This window comes from Muntiacus reevesi, chromosome 1 (assembly GCF_963930625.1).
Source record: "Muntiacus reevesi chromosome 1, mMunRee1.1, whole genome shotgun sequence".
In the NCBI taxonomy this organism is placed as follows: domain Eukaryota; kingdom Metazoa; phylum Chordata; class Mammalia; order Artiodactyla; family Cervidae; genus Muntiacus; species Muntiacus reevesi.
The window spans coordinates 235,109,231-235,124,594 of NC_089249.1; the positions used below are offsets into that span (position 1 = coordinate 235,109,231).

At 35.1% G+C, this 15,364-nt stretch overlaps 1 protein-coding gene across 4 annotated transcripts in view; it reads left to right on the forward strand.

Moving 5' to 3' along the window:
• The window catches only part of RBM27 (RNA binding motif protein 27), a 54,212-nt gene that overhangs the window by 14,855 nt on the left and 23,993 nt on the right, over positions 1–15,364 (forward strand). For 2 of the 4 annotated variants that reach the window (XM_065918835.1, XM_065918837.1), the window contains exons 4-8: positions 2,124–2,215; positions 2,878–3,071; positions 4,003–4,266; positions 5,759–6,034; positions 10,090–10,224. In XM_065918835.1, coding sequence (XP_065774907.1) covers positions 2,124–2,215; positions 2,878–3,071; positions 4,003–4,266; positions 5,759–6,034; positions 10,090–10,224 — 961 coding nt within the window. The remainder of the gene's footprint in view (positions 1–2,123; positions 2,216–2,877; positions 3,072–4,002; positions 4,267–5,758; positions 6,035–10,089; positions 10,225–15,364) is intronic. The other 2 variants (XM_065918836.1, XM_065918838.1) reach the window with 1 other exon arrangement.

A 15,364-nucleotide genomic window follows, 5' to 3' on the forward strand; every position in this document is an offset into this window, starting at 1 on the left:
GTACTGCAGGATGCTGAATAAGACTTCACCTATATTGCTTTGGATTTTTTGATCTTTGTATGGTTTCCATACCCATGGGAACAATTAATTTAGCTTCCTTAACCTACTGGATGCTCCCTGGATGTAAAAGTCTTATACTCTTTTGTCTAGCTTCCTTGGCTTATTTTTACATGAGATTCATTCATATTGTGCATGCCCTTTGACTTTTTTAGAATGTTTTCAGCATCCAAAAAAGAAACTTCATGCTCATTAAGCCATTACTTCCAAATGCTTCCAGTCCCAGTCCCCACCCCAGGCAATATACTAAACTATTTTCAATCTCATTAAATTTGCTTATTCTGGACATTTCATATAGGTGGAAGTACACAGTATGTAATCTTCTGTGGCTGGCTTCTTCTGTCTAGCATAGCACTTAAAAGGTTCCTCCACACTGTAACATGTATCAGGACTTCTTTTATTTTTCATGGCTGAATAATATACCATTTTATGAATATATCACATTTTCTTTATCCAGTCATCAGTTGATGAATATTTGTATTAATGGGCAAATAGTTAATACTTTTTATCTATCATAAACAATACTGCTATGAACATTCATGCACAGGTTTTTGTTTGGCTTTATGTTTTTATTATTTTGGGTCCTTTAACTTTTTAAGAATAGATTTTCCCATTAGAAAAGCTAATTAGTAGTTTAGAAAATTACTTCCCTAAAATGAGGAAAATTCAAGGCGTGAATTAATAGATGTCCATTTAAAAAAACTTTAGAGGATATACAAAAGCAAAAAGAAGGATGAAGTTCTCCAAGTTGTTATCTTTTAAATCTCTTTATATTAACCCCCTGCTTCCTACTTACCTATATATCTCTTCTTTTTATCACCCCCTTTTTTCCCTTAAATTTTATTTTGTTGAAGAAACTGAGCAAGTCATTTTTGCTCAGCTCAGCAGAAAACTGAATCATTTGCTCCAGAAATTGGGGTTTTTGACTCTGGATTTTGGTGATTGCATCTTCTGAATTTTCTGTGAATTGGTAGAATGATTTTTTAAATATAATTTAATAGTTGTAGAATGTTTTTGTCAGCACCACATGGTTGTCACATTGTGGCTGCCATTATGTTGCCTGGATTTTACTAAATTGTTATCTTTTGTTCCATTCATTCACTTCCTGATTTGTGTATTTTTAAATGAGCCTTTCATTAGATGGGCATTTGTTTAGCTCTTCCAAATGTCCTCATTTGTCTTAATTTCTCTCTAATAAAGGCCATGTATATGTTTTTAACTTATTTACTTTTGGCTGTGCTGGGTCTTGGTTGCTCGTGTAGGCTGTGTCTAGCTGCAGAGCTCCTCTCTGGCTGTGGTGTGCGGGCGTCTCGTTGAGGTGGCTTTTCTCATTGTGGAGCACAGGCTCTAGGTGCCTGGGCTCAGTGGTTGTGATGCGTGGACTTAGTTGCCCTGAGGCGTGTGGGCTCTTCCCAGACCAGAGATTGCACCCATGTCCCCTGCATCGGCAGGTGGATTCTTTACTACTGGACCACCAGGGAAGTCCCATGTATTTGCTTTGAGATTAACCTGTGTTTAAAAAACTAATAGAATCACGAGTTCTGTATTTCTGGTCAATCTTGACTTTAAGTTTTAAAAGAAGCCTTAACATTTCCAATAATTCCGATACCATTTTTCCATAATTCACATGAAATACTTAGTTTTATAGCAGTGGTTAACTTAACTGTTTGTTCCTTAAACTTTGTCTATGAAATAAATCTAAAGTTCTCCTCAAATGAATTATATTGTGAGTATGTTTTATAATTAGGAAAACACACAAACCATTTTACAATATGATACTTAGAAGTAGAGATTTGTTATTTTTACTGTTACATTTTAAAGAATGAGTTAATGTTTTCCTCCTACACTGCTGTTAGGGTGATATTTAAAATTTAACATGTTGCTGTTAAAGTAATTTCAACATCTTTTTTTACTTCTTCCCATTGACCAACTTTGGGGGATGTGATTTGATTTTAGTATTTCAGTATATTTATGTCCTCTCTTGTGGCCAGAAAGATTTATGAGGTGGATGTGTTTTATAATTTATGAAAGAACTGTTCTTGTTTCTAATGAATATTTTCATGTAGGTATTTCAGGAGCCAGCAGAGGAAGAACGAGATGGCAGAAAAAAGAAATACCCTAGTCCCCAGAAGACTCGTTCAGAATCTAGTGAACGAAGGTTTGTGTTTAATTAGGAAGACATTGATAACTCACTTTTCAGTTACCTTATAAGGACATTAGCAAGATTTTTGACATATGTTCTACTCCTCTCATTGTAAAATGAATAAAGAAATAATTTTTTTTTCCCATTCCCTGTGTTTTTTGTCTTTGTCATACTTTCTCTTCCTTTTATAAACAGTAATCATTATGTGCTTTCCCCAAGAGCTCAGGGGTGGGAGCAGTGTCCTTAGAGAATATTAATGAAATGTTCCATTTGGTTAGGGGTGCTCAGTATTAACATTGTCCATAGCATTTTATATTACAAGTAGTGCAATATATATGTTGATTCATCAGCCTGCCATCAAAAAATTAGTTTTTGTTTAGGAATGCTTTGTTTTGAACTTTTTGTCTTTTCTACTTTTAAATATGTTTTTCCTTTTACCCCTCCCCATGCTTTGGATTCACCTCTTTTTTTCATTTCTCCCCACCCAGTATACTTGAAGGGAATGTTTTTCTTTTTATATAATGGATTAGAGAAATTACACAGTGGTTTTACGGCTCTCTGGAAAAGCTTAGAAGTTACAAATTTTGATGAATCACAGAGGATAATTCATATTCCAGATTTGTTTTCTGTCCTGTTTGCTCCAGTGTACCTATGGCTTTCATATCTGTGTATTACAGGACACGGGAGAAGAAAAGAGAAGATGGCAAGTGGAGAGACTACGACCGGTACTATGAGCGGAATGAACTGTACCGTGAGAAGTATGACTGGAGAAGAGGCAGGAGTAAGAGCCGGAGTAAGAGCCGAGGCCTGAGTCGAAGTCGGAGTCGAAGCCGGGGGCGCAGCAAAGACCGGGATCCAAATAGGAGTGTTGGTGAGTCCATGTGGCTTCCCCCTAAAACTCCATAGTTGCTTGTCTTGTATCACAGGGGTGTCAGAACACCGCTTAGAGGTAAATGTACCTTTAATATGGAAACATTGAAGGTAACAGGAGAAGGAGGCGGCAGAGGATGAGATGGTTAGATAGCATCACTGACTCAATGGATATGAATCTAAGCAAACTCCGGGATATAGTGAAGGACAGGGAAGCCTGGCGTGCTGCAGCCCATGGGGTCGCAAAGAGTCAGACATGACTTAGGAACTGAACACCAGCAAGCAACCTTTAATATGTCTAAGCAATGTAAAATCTTGAATTGTGTCACAAAAACTTGACTTTGTTATAAGGTCAGGGCTCTATTCTCAGGGTGGCATCAAAGGAGTTTGACTAAGAAGAAGCTATTTGTTCATGTATCATAGAACATGTCTAAATTTAAGTCATTTTGTGTAATTGAAACACGTGTCCTTTAATCAACAAAACTATTACTGGTGGGAGAGGGTTGCCTCTTTCCGTACCCACACCCCCTGCCTGAAAATAATTGATTTGCTTTAAGGTTGGCTAGAGTATTTAAAAAGAAAAAAATTGCAGTAGATTACTGGGATCCCAACCTCTGATATCCTAGGATATCAGTTTGAAAGTCAGTTCTTAGCATTCTTACTAAGTCAGTAGAGAAACTGATCTTTCTTCATTATGTATTGATGTTGATGTTATAAAAGATGATTTTATACAAGTTACTGGTCAAGATCCATCACATTGTTGATGTTCTTGGTTTTAGACTATAGTAATAATGAGAGCACTTTAAAATATGGACAGCTCATTAAGTTTACTTCAGTATTCTCATCTTGCCTTTTCTGTGAGAAAATAAATATAGTTTAACAACATAGAAGTCTGGTCTTATTTGCTTCTTATCTTTATTTTGTCTCCAAAGCAGAACATAGGGAAAGATCAAAGTTTAAGAGTGAAAGGAATGACTTGGAGAGCTCCTATGTGCCTGTGTCTGCACCAGCTCCGAACTCTTCTGAGCAGTATTCCTCGGGGGCACAGTCTATTCCCAGCACTGTTACTGTGATTGCACCTGCGCACCACTCTGAAAACACAACGGAGAGTTGGTCTAATTACTATAATAATCATAGCTCTTCCAATTCTTTTGGTCGAAACCCACCACCAAAGAGGCGATGCAGAGATTATGATGGTAAATTCTCTTTTATGTTGTACCCCAAAGTACTAGTAAAGTAAATCTTGCTAGTAGTGCATACCGTTTCATTACAGTCTGGATTTTATTAAAAGGGATGAATGAGGAGGAGAATCTCTTTTGGCATATGCTTCTTTACTTGTTGGATGTAATAGTTTGGCTCTTGTTAACTTAGTGTTCAGGTTTGACCCTTTAATTTATTTTTTGTTTTCCTCTTCCGACACTGTACGTACACCACAAAATTTGGTAGACACTAGGAATTGTCATTTTTTTATGTGCTGTTTGACACTGGGGATTTGTTAAGCATGTATAACCTACTTACAGTTTTAACTTGACTAACTTTCCATTTGAGTGAATGGATTGGTGTTATGTGTGCAATTATTTTAATTTTTTATTATGGGAATATTTTAAATATTTACAAAAATTCACAAGGTAATATAATTAATCCTAGTGTATTTGTGACCTCATATCAACAGTTGTCAATTCATAGGCAATCTTGTTTTCATGTATACTTCCACAGTTCCTTCCAGGCCTGTATTATTTATAGCAAATGACTAGATATCGTAACGTTTTTTCTTTAAATATAGAATGTATATATTTTTGCTTTTTATTTATTTTTAAGTAGGGAATAAAATCACATGATTCAGGCATTAACTCACCCTCACCCTGGTCTCCCAGCCCCAAAGATCTTCTCAAAGCCAATTTAATGCTGTTAGTTTCTTGGTATCTTTCCACTTAGTCTATGCATGTGTACATAAAAACACATTCTCCCCCACTTTTTCTTAACATAAATGTTACTGTACTTTATACTATTTATACTTCATTCATACTATGCATTTTGTTTTTCTTTCACTTAACATTATTTCCTGGCAGTCATCCTGTATAAATATATTAACTATAAAGAGCTTCTTCAGTTTTTTCTTTTTTTTAATACTTCTTAGTATTCTGTATGTACAAAAATGTGTTTAAACTGATTTCTTATTGATGACACTTTTGGGATGTTTGAGATATTTTGCTGTTACAAACAATTCTGCAGTGAATAACCTGGAACATAATGCTCAGTTGAATAATTTAAAGTTTCAACTTATAGCAAAAATGGTTGCTTTAAAATAATATCATGAAAGTAGATAGTTGAAAGTAGGTCATCCAATTCACATTCCTTATCCTCTATACCTTTGTTAAGTTATTTAAAATATCAGAATTTTTATCATGAAAACTCAATAGCAAATGAGTTAATCTGATAGTGGTTGATAGCCTGCTTTTGACCTGATTATTTGCTGTCTCAGCAAAGTATAGTGTCACAGTATAGAAAATAGAGAGTACACCTGTTCCTACCTCAGGAGTATGCAATGGTAACAGAGTGACACTAAGAAGGCTTTAAATTCCTTGCAGAAAAAGCACTCCATAAATCAGATTGGTGGATGTTTCAGGGAATTGTTTGTTTGCTGAACTCTGTGTAGATCATAATGAAATTTATCTTTGATTCTTGCAGAAAGAGGATTTTGTGTACTTGGTGACCTTTGTCAGTTTGATCATGGAAATGATCCCCTGGTTGTTGATGAAGTTGCTCTGCCAAGCATGATTCCTTTCCCTCCACCTCCTCCTGGGCTTCCTCCACCACCGCCTCCTGGAATGTTAATGCCTCCAATGCCAGGCCCTGGCCCAGGCCCTGGTCCAGGCCCAGGCCCAGGCCCTGGCCACAGCATGAGACTTCCTGTTCCCCAAGGACATGGCCAGCCTCCACCTTCTGTTGTGCTTCCCATACCAAGTAAGTATATGTATAATTTCTTTAGTGAAGAATATTTAGAGGAATCCATCCCTTTTATGTAACTTGACACTAGATTTTAAAAATTTAAAAGTAAATTATTAATAGAATTTGGAATATATTCCCATTATTAAGGTGTTCTTCCCTTTTTTATACCCAGGGTCATATTGCGTTATTTATAGCACCTCCAAGTGTAAATTTTATTAGTAGTGCCCTAACCTATATTGACCTGGAGTCAAAATCTTGCTCGTTGATAGAAAGCCAGCATTTTGAAGAGGTCAGAAAAAAAAGAGCATGCTAGTAGTTTAGTGAAAATTCCATCTTTAAAGGGGAGAAGGAAATGGCAACCCCCTCCAGTATTCTTGCCTAGAGAATCCTGTGGACAGAGGAGCCTGGAGGGCTGTTGTCCATAGGGTGGCACAGAGTCAGACACGACTGAAGCGACTTAGAATGCATGCATGCATTGGAGAAGGAAATAGCAACCCATTCCAATATTCTTGCCTGGAGAATCCCAGGGACAGCAGAGCCTGGTGGGCTGCTGGCTGTGGGGTCACACAGAGTCGGACATGGCTGAAGCAACTTAGCAGCAGCATCTTTAAAGAAAATCTCTTAGAGAATATTGAAATACTCTTTAAAACATTTTATTATGGAACTTTTCTTGTTTTTCTTCTTCCAGTTATGTTAATCTATATACATGCAGCACTGTATAGTTTAAGGCGTATAGCATACTGATTTGGTTTGTATACATCATGAAGTGATAATCACAGTAAGTTTAGTGGTCATCCATCATCTCATGTAGGTATAAAATTAAAGAAACAGTAAAAAAATTTATTTTTCTTATGATGAGAACTTTTAGGATTTACTCTGTTAACAACTTTCATATATAACATTCAGCAGTGTTAATGATATTTATCATGTTGTACATTATATCCCTAGTACTTATTTATCTTATAATTGAAAGTTTGTGTCATTTGACTGCCTTCATCCAATTTCTCTTCCCCTTTATGGAAATTTTTGAATACACACAGATGTAGAATAATAATGTACCATGTTTCATCATCTAAATTCAATGGTTAATATTCAGCTGTTTTTGTCTCATTTATTCTTCTTGCCTCCCCACACAATTTTTTTTACTTTTTTTTCCTGAAGTATTTTTCGGATATCAGAGCATTTCACCAGTATGTACTGTGGTATGAATCTCTTTACTGATAAAAGACTTCAAAAAAAAAAAGGTCAATATGCTGTTATCAAATTCACCAAAATTAGGAGAAATGTTTAAAAATGATCATTTCAAAAAAACAGTTGCTAGTTGAGCTAAAACAGATATAAGACTGAATTTTTAAAACATAACTGAGAAAATTCTGGAGCAGTCATTTTACATGTTGTCAGTTCAGTTGCTCAGTCATGTCTGATTCTTTGCGATCCTATGGACTGCAGTACACCAGGCTTCCCTGTCCATCACCAACTCCTGGAGTTTACTCAAACTCATGCCCATTGAGTCGGTGATGCCATCCAACCATCTCATCCTCTGTCATCCTCTTCTCCTCCCACCTTCCATGTTTTCCAGCATCAGGATCTTTTCATTTGAGTCAGTTCTTTGCATCAGGTGGCCAAAGTATTGGAGTTTCAGCTTCAACATCAGTCCTTCCAATGAATATTCAGGACTGATTTACCCTAGGATGGATTGGTTGGGTCTCCTTGCAGTCCAAGGGACTCTCGAGTCTTCTCCAACTTCACAGTTCAAAAGCATCAATTCTTTGGCGCTCAGCTTTCTTTATAGTCCAACTCACATCCATACATGACTACTGGAAAAACCATAGCTTTGATTAGACAGACCTTTGTTGGCAAAGTAATGTCTCTGCTTCTTACTATGCTGTCTAGGTTGGTCATAACTTTTCTTCCAAGGAGCAAGTGTCTCTTAATTTCATGGTTGCAGTCACTATCTGCAGTGATTTTGGAGCCCCCCAAAATAGTCTGTCACTGTTTTCACTGTTTCCCCATCTATTTGCTGTGAAGTGATGGGACCAGATGCCATGATCTTAGTTTTCTCAATGTTGAGCTTTAAGCCAACTTTTTTGCTCTCCTCTTTAACTTTCATCAAGAGACTCTTTAGTTCTTCTTTACTTTCTGCCATAAGGGTGATGTCATCTGCATATCTGAGGTTATTGATATTTCTCCTGATAGTCTTGATTCCACCTTGTGCTTCATACAGCCCAGTGTTTCTCATGATGTACTTTGCATATAAGTTAAATAATCAGGGTGACAGTATACAGCCTTGACATGCTCCTTTTCCTACTTGGAACCAGTCTATTGTTCCATGTCCAGTTGTAACTGTTTCTTCCTGACCTGCATACACATTTCTCAGGAGGCAGGTAAGGTGGTCTGGTATTCCCATCTCTTTAAGAATTTTCCACAGTTTGTGGTGATCCACACAGTCAAAGACTTTGGCATAGTCAATAAAGTAGAAGTAGATGTTTTTCTGGAACTCTTTTGCTTTTTTAATAATCCGTCGGATGTTGGCAATTTGATCGCTGGTTCCTCTGCCTTTTCTAAAATCAGCTTGAACATCTGGAAGTTCACAGTTCATGTACTGTTGAAGCCTGGCTTGGAGAATTTTGAGTGTTTCTTTACTAGCATGTGAGATCAGTGCAATTGTGCGGTAGTTTGAGCATTCTTTGGCACTGCCTTTCTTTGGGATTGGAATGAAAACTGACCTTTTCCAGTCCTGTGGCTACTGCTGAGTTTTTCAAATTTGCTGGCATGTTGAGTGAAGCACTTTCATAGCATCATCTTTTAGGATTTGAAATGGCCCAACTGGAATTCCATCACCTCCACTAGCTTTGTTCGTAGTGATGCTTCCTAAGGCCCACTTTACTTCGCATCCCAGGATGTCTGTCTCTAGGTGAGTGATCATACCATCGTGATTATCTAGATCATGAAGATCTTTTTTTTTACATGTGTACAAAGGTATAAGAAAATACGTACCTGAAGATATTTAATGTTTTAAGAGTTGGCAAATTATTTGAAAAAATGGTTACCATTCAGTTTATTTAAGTGGTACTTTTTCAATTCTTAAAATTTTTAATTTTTAAAATTATTATAGGCTCACTGGAAGTGGCAGAAAGTTTAACAGGATACCTTGTACCCATTGCACAACTTTCCCTCCGTAACATTCTTTGTAGAACACATTTCATTAAAATTGATAAAGGTTTGTATACATTTAACGCATAGATTTGGTCAACAGCAGTGTGGTTCTTTTAACAGTGGGTTGTGAGTATTTAATATTGTCACATAAATGGTATAATTGTGAAGCTCAAGTTGAGATTTAATTTCTCAGATAAAAGCATTTTTGATGTATAGAAATTCTCACAATAAAAGATCCTGCCTCATTTGGAGGAACATACCTGTATGTTAAATCTAACTGTGTCATTTCCCCCTGCACACTTTGCCAAGAAAAGTTTCAAGGAAACAAATACCATCTAGCTTCTACAATTAGCACTTTCCTATCTCCTGAAGAAGGGAATGGCTACTTACTCCAGTATTCTTGACTGAAGAATTCCATAGACAGAGGTGCCTGGTGAGCTATAGTCCATGGGGTCGCCAAGAGTTGGACATGACTGAGTGATTCACACTTTCTTTTTCATGTTGTATTGTCATATATCTTTCCATCTCTCCATTTTTAGTTTTAACGCATTTCACAGTACATTGTAGACATCAATACACTCAAACATGTTTATCATTAACTTAAGAGTTCTATAGAACTTTATTATAACCCCAGAAAGTTTGTTCACATCTCTTGGCCATTTTCTACTCCCACCCTCCAGATGGAACCAGATCTGCCCCTTTTCCACCCTAGATTAGTCTGTTACAGAACTGAAATGTCATTTCACTTAATAATGCTCTCAGTGCTCAAGTCTGCTCATATCAAATTTCTTTATTCTGTTCTAAACCAAAGTAGTTATTTTATATGTGAATATCCTTATTGTACTTGGTGTAAGGAGTGTTTTTATTAGCTAGCAAACATTACTGCTCTACGTCTCACTTTTTGTTGTCTGTAGGACCACCCATAACACAGTCAAGCTTGATTAACAACCGTGACCAGCCTGGGACAAGTGCAGTGCCCAATCTTGCACCAGTGGGAGCAAGACTACCTCCTCCTTTACCCCAGAACCTCCTTTATACAGTGTCAGAACGTAAGTATACATTTGATTTATTAATAAAATTGTTAGGGCATAGAAAAGCCAGAAGTTTTCTCAGAACACTTTAAAAAAAACAGTTAATTTCTATTTTAAGGACTATGCAAAATTATACTTAGGTTTACAGGGCAATTTACTGTGTGGTTATGCTCTGTAACTGTATTTTAATTTTGTGTGATGGTGGGAGAGAAGGACAAGGCCTTCAGTATTGGAGAAGTCTGCTCTACTGTACTGTAGCAACATTCTTCTGCTGAAGGAATTATAGTTTGAAGCTTCTGTTCAAGAATTGTTCTTCTGATTGAATTTCCAAAGCCTAAGACTTACCCCGTAAGAGCATACAAAAGATCGGATAAAATACACCTAATTATTTAACTTGTAATGCTGAAACGAGCATAGCCTCATTTAAACTATAGTATTTGGTGGTTAGACTGTCTTGTAACATTGATGTATAACTGTAATAATATGTTTTTCTTGAATCCTGTCTTTTATTTTTCATAGTTTTTGTTAACTGTTGTTTTTAGTTTACTGAGTTTAAAAGAAAAATTTCTCTCTTCAGAAATATAAAAATAAGGCAGTTAGTTGATTGTTAAAAATGTCAGACTGTGAGAATTTCTTTACAGAGCTAGGTAACTTTATAGATAAATTCACCTTTTTTGTAACTGTGTTTATCATAAATATTTCTTCATCTCTGTCATGACCTATGGGGAGGCAACTCAGGAAAGTAATTAAGCTTAGGTTCAAATTTTGGTTCCATCATTTATGTCACTGTGACCTTAGGCAAGTTGCTTAACTTTTTTGTATCCTAATTTTCTCTTTTGTAAAACAGAAATAATAGTAACATTACTCATCTCATTAAGGTTACTTTGGGGAAACATGTTATGTGTTAATACATATAAAGCATCTAGAATAGTATGTGGCACCTTAAGCTATACATAAGGAATAGTTGTTACAGTTTTTTTAAAGTTATTGTCTCCATAAATTTCAGCCTCTCCGAAATCAAAACCTGTTATTTTCCCCTAAGTCTCTATTACCTCCACAATCCCTGTCTGTCTTTGCTAATATGAGTAACACCCACCTAATCACCTAGAATTGAAAACCCTAACATGACTGACTCATTGCTTTGCTTTTTTATTTCTAGTTAATTGAAAATTTCTTCCTCTTTTTTTATTGACACGTCCTTTTTTCTCTCTTCCTGCTATGGTTTCTGCCCTCATCCACACTTGAATCACTTCACATTTTGGATTATTGCTGCAATCTTTTTGACTCCAATGTATTTTATTCCCACGTTCCCTCTATGTTACGCCATATAATGCTGCTAAGCTAGTTTGCCTGAGAAAACCAACCATGACAGTTCCTTAGGAGAATTCTTCAGTGCTACTGTTTCCTCCTATGTTCCGCTGTGCTTTCTCAGAACAGAAACCATATCTGATAGTTAAATAATTATCCATTTTGTTTTACTTTTCGTATCTCACAGTCTTCTAATTACTATAGTATCTTGTTACAGTGCTTATCTTACTGCTCTCATTTTTTAAATTATGGGCAATTTCAGACATATATAAAAATAAAGAAGGTAGTATAGTAAACTCCCATGTTTCCATCACTCAGCTTCAACATTTACCAATCTTGTTTCATCTTTCCCCTCACTAAATCAGCTCTTAGCATTATTTCTTAGTGCTTTTGGACTTGTAAATATGAAAAATGGGTTATTTATCTGAAAGTCTTTCGCAGATTACACATTTTCATATTGTTAAATATAGCATTTTGACTCATGATAAAAATTTCATTTTGTTTTTAATTTATAAAAAATATGATTTATTTTAATATTATTAAATTTAACATTGTGATTCCATTTTTATTTTTCCTCCAACATTAGATTTTATTTTCTACTTCAGATAATTATGGGCAAATGTATATCTAATTTTGTGGCACAAAGTCCAGCTTTTTTTTTCCAGCCTTTTAAAAAAAACTTCTGTTGGAGTATAGTTGATTAACAATGTAGTGTTAGTTTCAGATGTACAGCAAAGCGAATCAGTTATATATATATATACACACACACACATATATTCACTCTTTTTTTAGATCCTTTTCCTGTATAGGCCATTACAGAGAATTGATTAGAGTTCCTTGTGCTATATGCTAGTTCCTTACTTGTTATCTATTTTATATATAGTGTGTCTATGGCAGTTCCAGTCTCCCAGTTTATTCTTGCTGTCCCCCACTTCTCTTTTTCCCCCAAATATTCATAAGTTTGTTTTCTATATTTGTGAGTTTTTATTTTGTAGATAAGTTCATTTGTACCATTGTTTTAGATTCCACATATAAGTGATAGCATATGATATTTGTCTTTCTCCATCTCAGTTACTTGACTCAGTATGACAAAAGCTCCCTTTTGGTTTTAATGAAAAAATACTGTAAAAAAATTGTAGTTTTTTTAAAAAAAATTCATCATGAATATTCACAGCGTAGAAAATGTGTATAAGTGAAGAACAGCATATCATATGATAGTTGTGAAAATTTTATCAGTAGGGACCCAAATAAACATAGAAAACTTAAATCTGGTATTTTAGAGGTAGGAATAGGGTCTATTCAATGCTCAGTACTGGCAATATGAGTGAGAGATGATTTTTCTCCTAAGAAGCTAAAAATCTAATAGTGGGAAAGAAATATGTCAAAAATTAGAAACTCACAAAAAACCAATTACAGTGTATTTTGCTGTTAAAGCAACAGAGTGCCTCAGAAATACATGTAACAAAGGAACTAATTCTGCCTGAAATAAAACCTTCATCTAGTCTAATTATTACTGAGTTTTGAAGAGGACAATTGAATGTTAAAAGGAGAAAAAGAATTTCCCCACTGTAAAACTGTGTAGGGTATATGGGGCTCCTGTCAATGCTATTTAAAACTTAATGACAGGTATGATTATAATTTAGAAAAAACTATGAAATTTGGTTTTTGTTGAATTAAAATGTCACAGATGCTCTGAAAAGGATTTGAATAATGAAATGTAGTTGGAAGTATATGGAAAAACACCTATTAAAAACAACTATTTCCTTTGACATACTTAAGCATTTTTACCCAAAATCAGAGTTGCCAGTTCAGTGTGTGGTTTTGGGGTTTGAGGTTTTGTTTTGCTTTGTTTTCACAGGACAGAACCATTTTAAACTATATCCTTTAAATTTGACTTGTTTCTTTTGCTTCTTTGAGAAAGATGTAATAGAAATATTTTGTACCTGCTAAGCTCCTTGTATTGAGTATGTGAAAGATGAGTAGTAAAATATATAACAGCCTAAAGTAGTAAAATATAACAACCTAAAGATTGATTCTTCGGTTGAAGGCAGTTGTCAATCTTCAGGTGAATTTACATAAATTACTTTTATCTTTCAGAGAATATATTTACTATTAGCTGTGTAAAATTATTAAAACATCATATTCTTAAACTTGAGATGCCTCATTTAATTCTGTGAAGTACATAACTTTTTTCTGTGCACAGTCACAGATTTTGATGTCTAGAAAAGTCAGTCTTCTATAGAGTCGTATATTGTCTAGAATTTCTCTCCCCTTGTGTGTTACTTGGATTTGTTTTGCATTAGTTGTCATATTGCCCATTTCAAATAATGTCTGATGAATATCAAATAAAGGTATTCGTCCTAAGAAATACTTAAATGTCATTGGGATGCATTTAGTAAATAACCTTTCATCCATTCTGTTAAATATTGAGTTCCTGCCATGTGCTAGGCACCATTTAGGCCCTGGAACTTTAAAAGGTATGCCAGGGACCTTGAATTCTAATAGAGAAGACACATAATAAATATGGCCAATAGTTGGAAGGTATAACTTTCTATTTTCTTCTGATTGAGCTTTCAGTTTAAAACTCATCTTAAGACTTTTTTTTCCCTTGTGAATACTCTTAAAGACAAAATCAGGAGAATTACAAAGAGTAGCTAAAATTTTAGTTTGAATAAAGACTATCTTCAAAAGACTAGAGTTAACATTGTGTGTGTGTGTGTGTGTGTGTGTGTGTGTGTGTGTGTGTGTGTGTGTGTTAGTTGCTCAGTCATGTCCGACTAAAGAATGAAAATATTGCTATCAATCAGACATATAAGATACATGAATGACTTAGAATAGGAGCATGAACTTAGGAAACTTGCATTTTGAAATTATTCAGTCACTCTACACTGGTAAAAACTAAATTGAATCAGAATCTGAAAAAGAATATATGCACACACCTATATTTATGTTTAACTGATCCACATTGCTGTACATCTGAAATCGGCACAGCAGTGTAAATCAAATATATTCCAGTAAAAGTCTGAGAAAAAAATAAAGTGAATGAATCTAAATTGTGACTGACTTATCTTCGCCATCATTATAACCAACTTGATTTTTTAAAACTTTTTATTATGGAAAATTTCAAATATACATAAGAGAGTAAACACTGTGGTAATCTTCATTACTCAGTTGCTGGTTTCAACATTTATCAGCGTATTGATTAACCTAACTTTATCTGTAACTCACTCCTGACTTGATTATTTAAAAACAAGTTCCAAACATACCATTTAATCTATAAATCTCTGAAAGATAAGGGATAAATACACGCACACAATTACTATACTTTATCACAATCCCAAAATATAACAGGCATTATTCTCAAGTATCTAATCAGTGTTCATATTTCCCAGTTGTATCATAGACATTCCTTTATCTGGTTCATTTGAAGCTGAATCCAAGCAAGGTTACACATTACATTTAGTTGATATGTTTCTTAAGCCTTTGAATCTATAACAGTTTCTCCTACCTCTTTTTTCCCCCTTGACACTTATTTGTTGAAGGAGCAGATAGTTTGTCCTAAAGAATTTTTCCATAAACTAGACTTGGCATATCTTGCATCTGGTGGTGTCATTTAATGCATTCCTCTATCCCATTTTTTTTCTGGAAATTGGAGATTTATCTAGATTTAGATTAATAGGGTCACATTTGGGGGTTTTTGCCTCCTTATTTTGCATGAATGTTTTACTGATGGGGTTTTGTACTTCCTACTGCAGTATATACCTGGTGTACAATGTCAGGTTGTCTCCTTTCTGTCTTACAAATATTGATCACTGTGTACAGGTGTTTTCATCCTGATGCATCCTTTCAA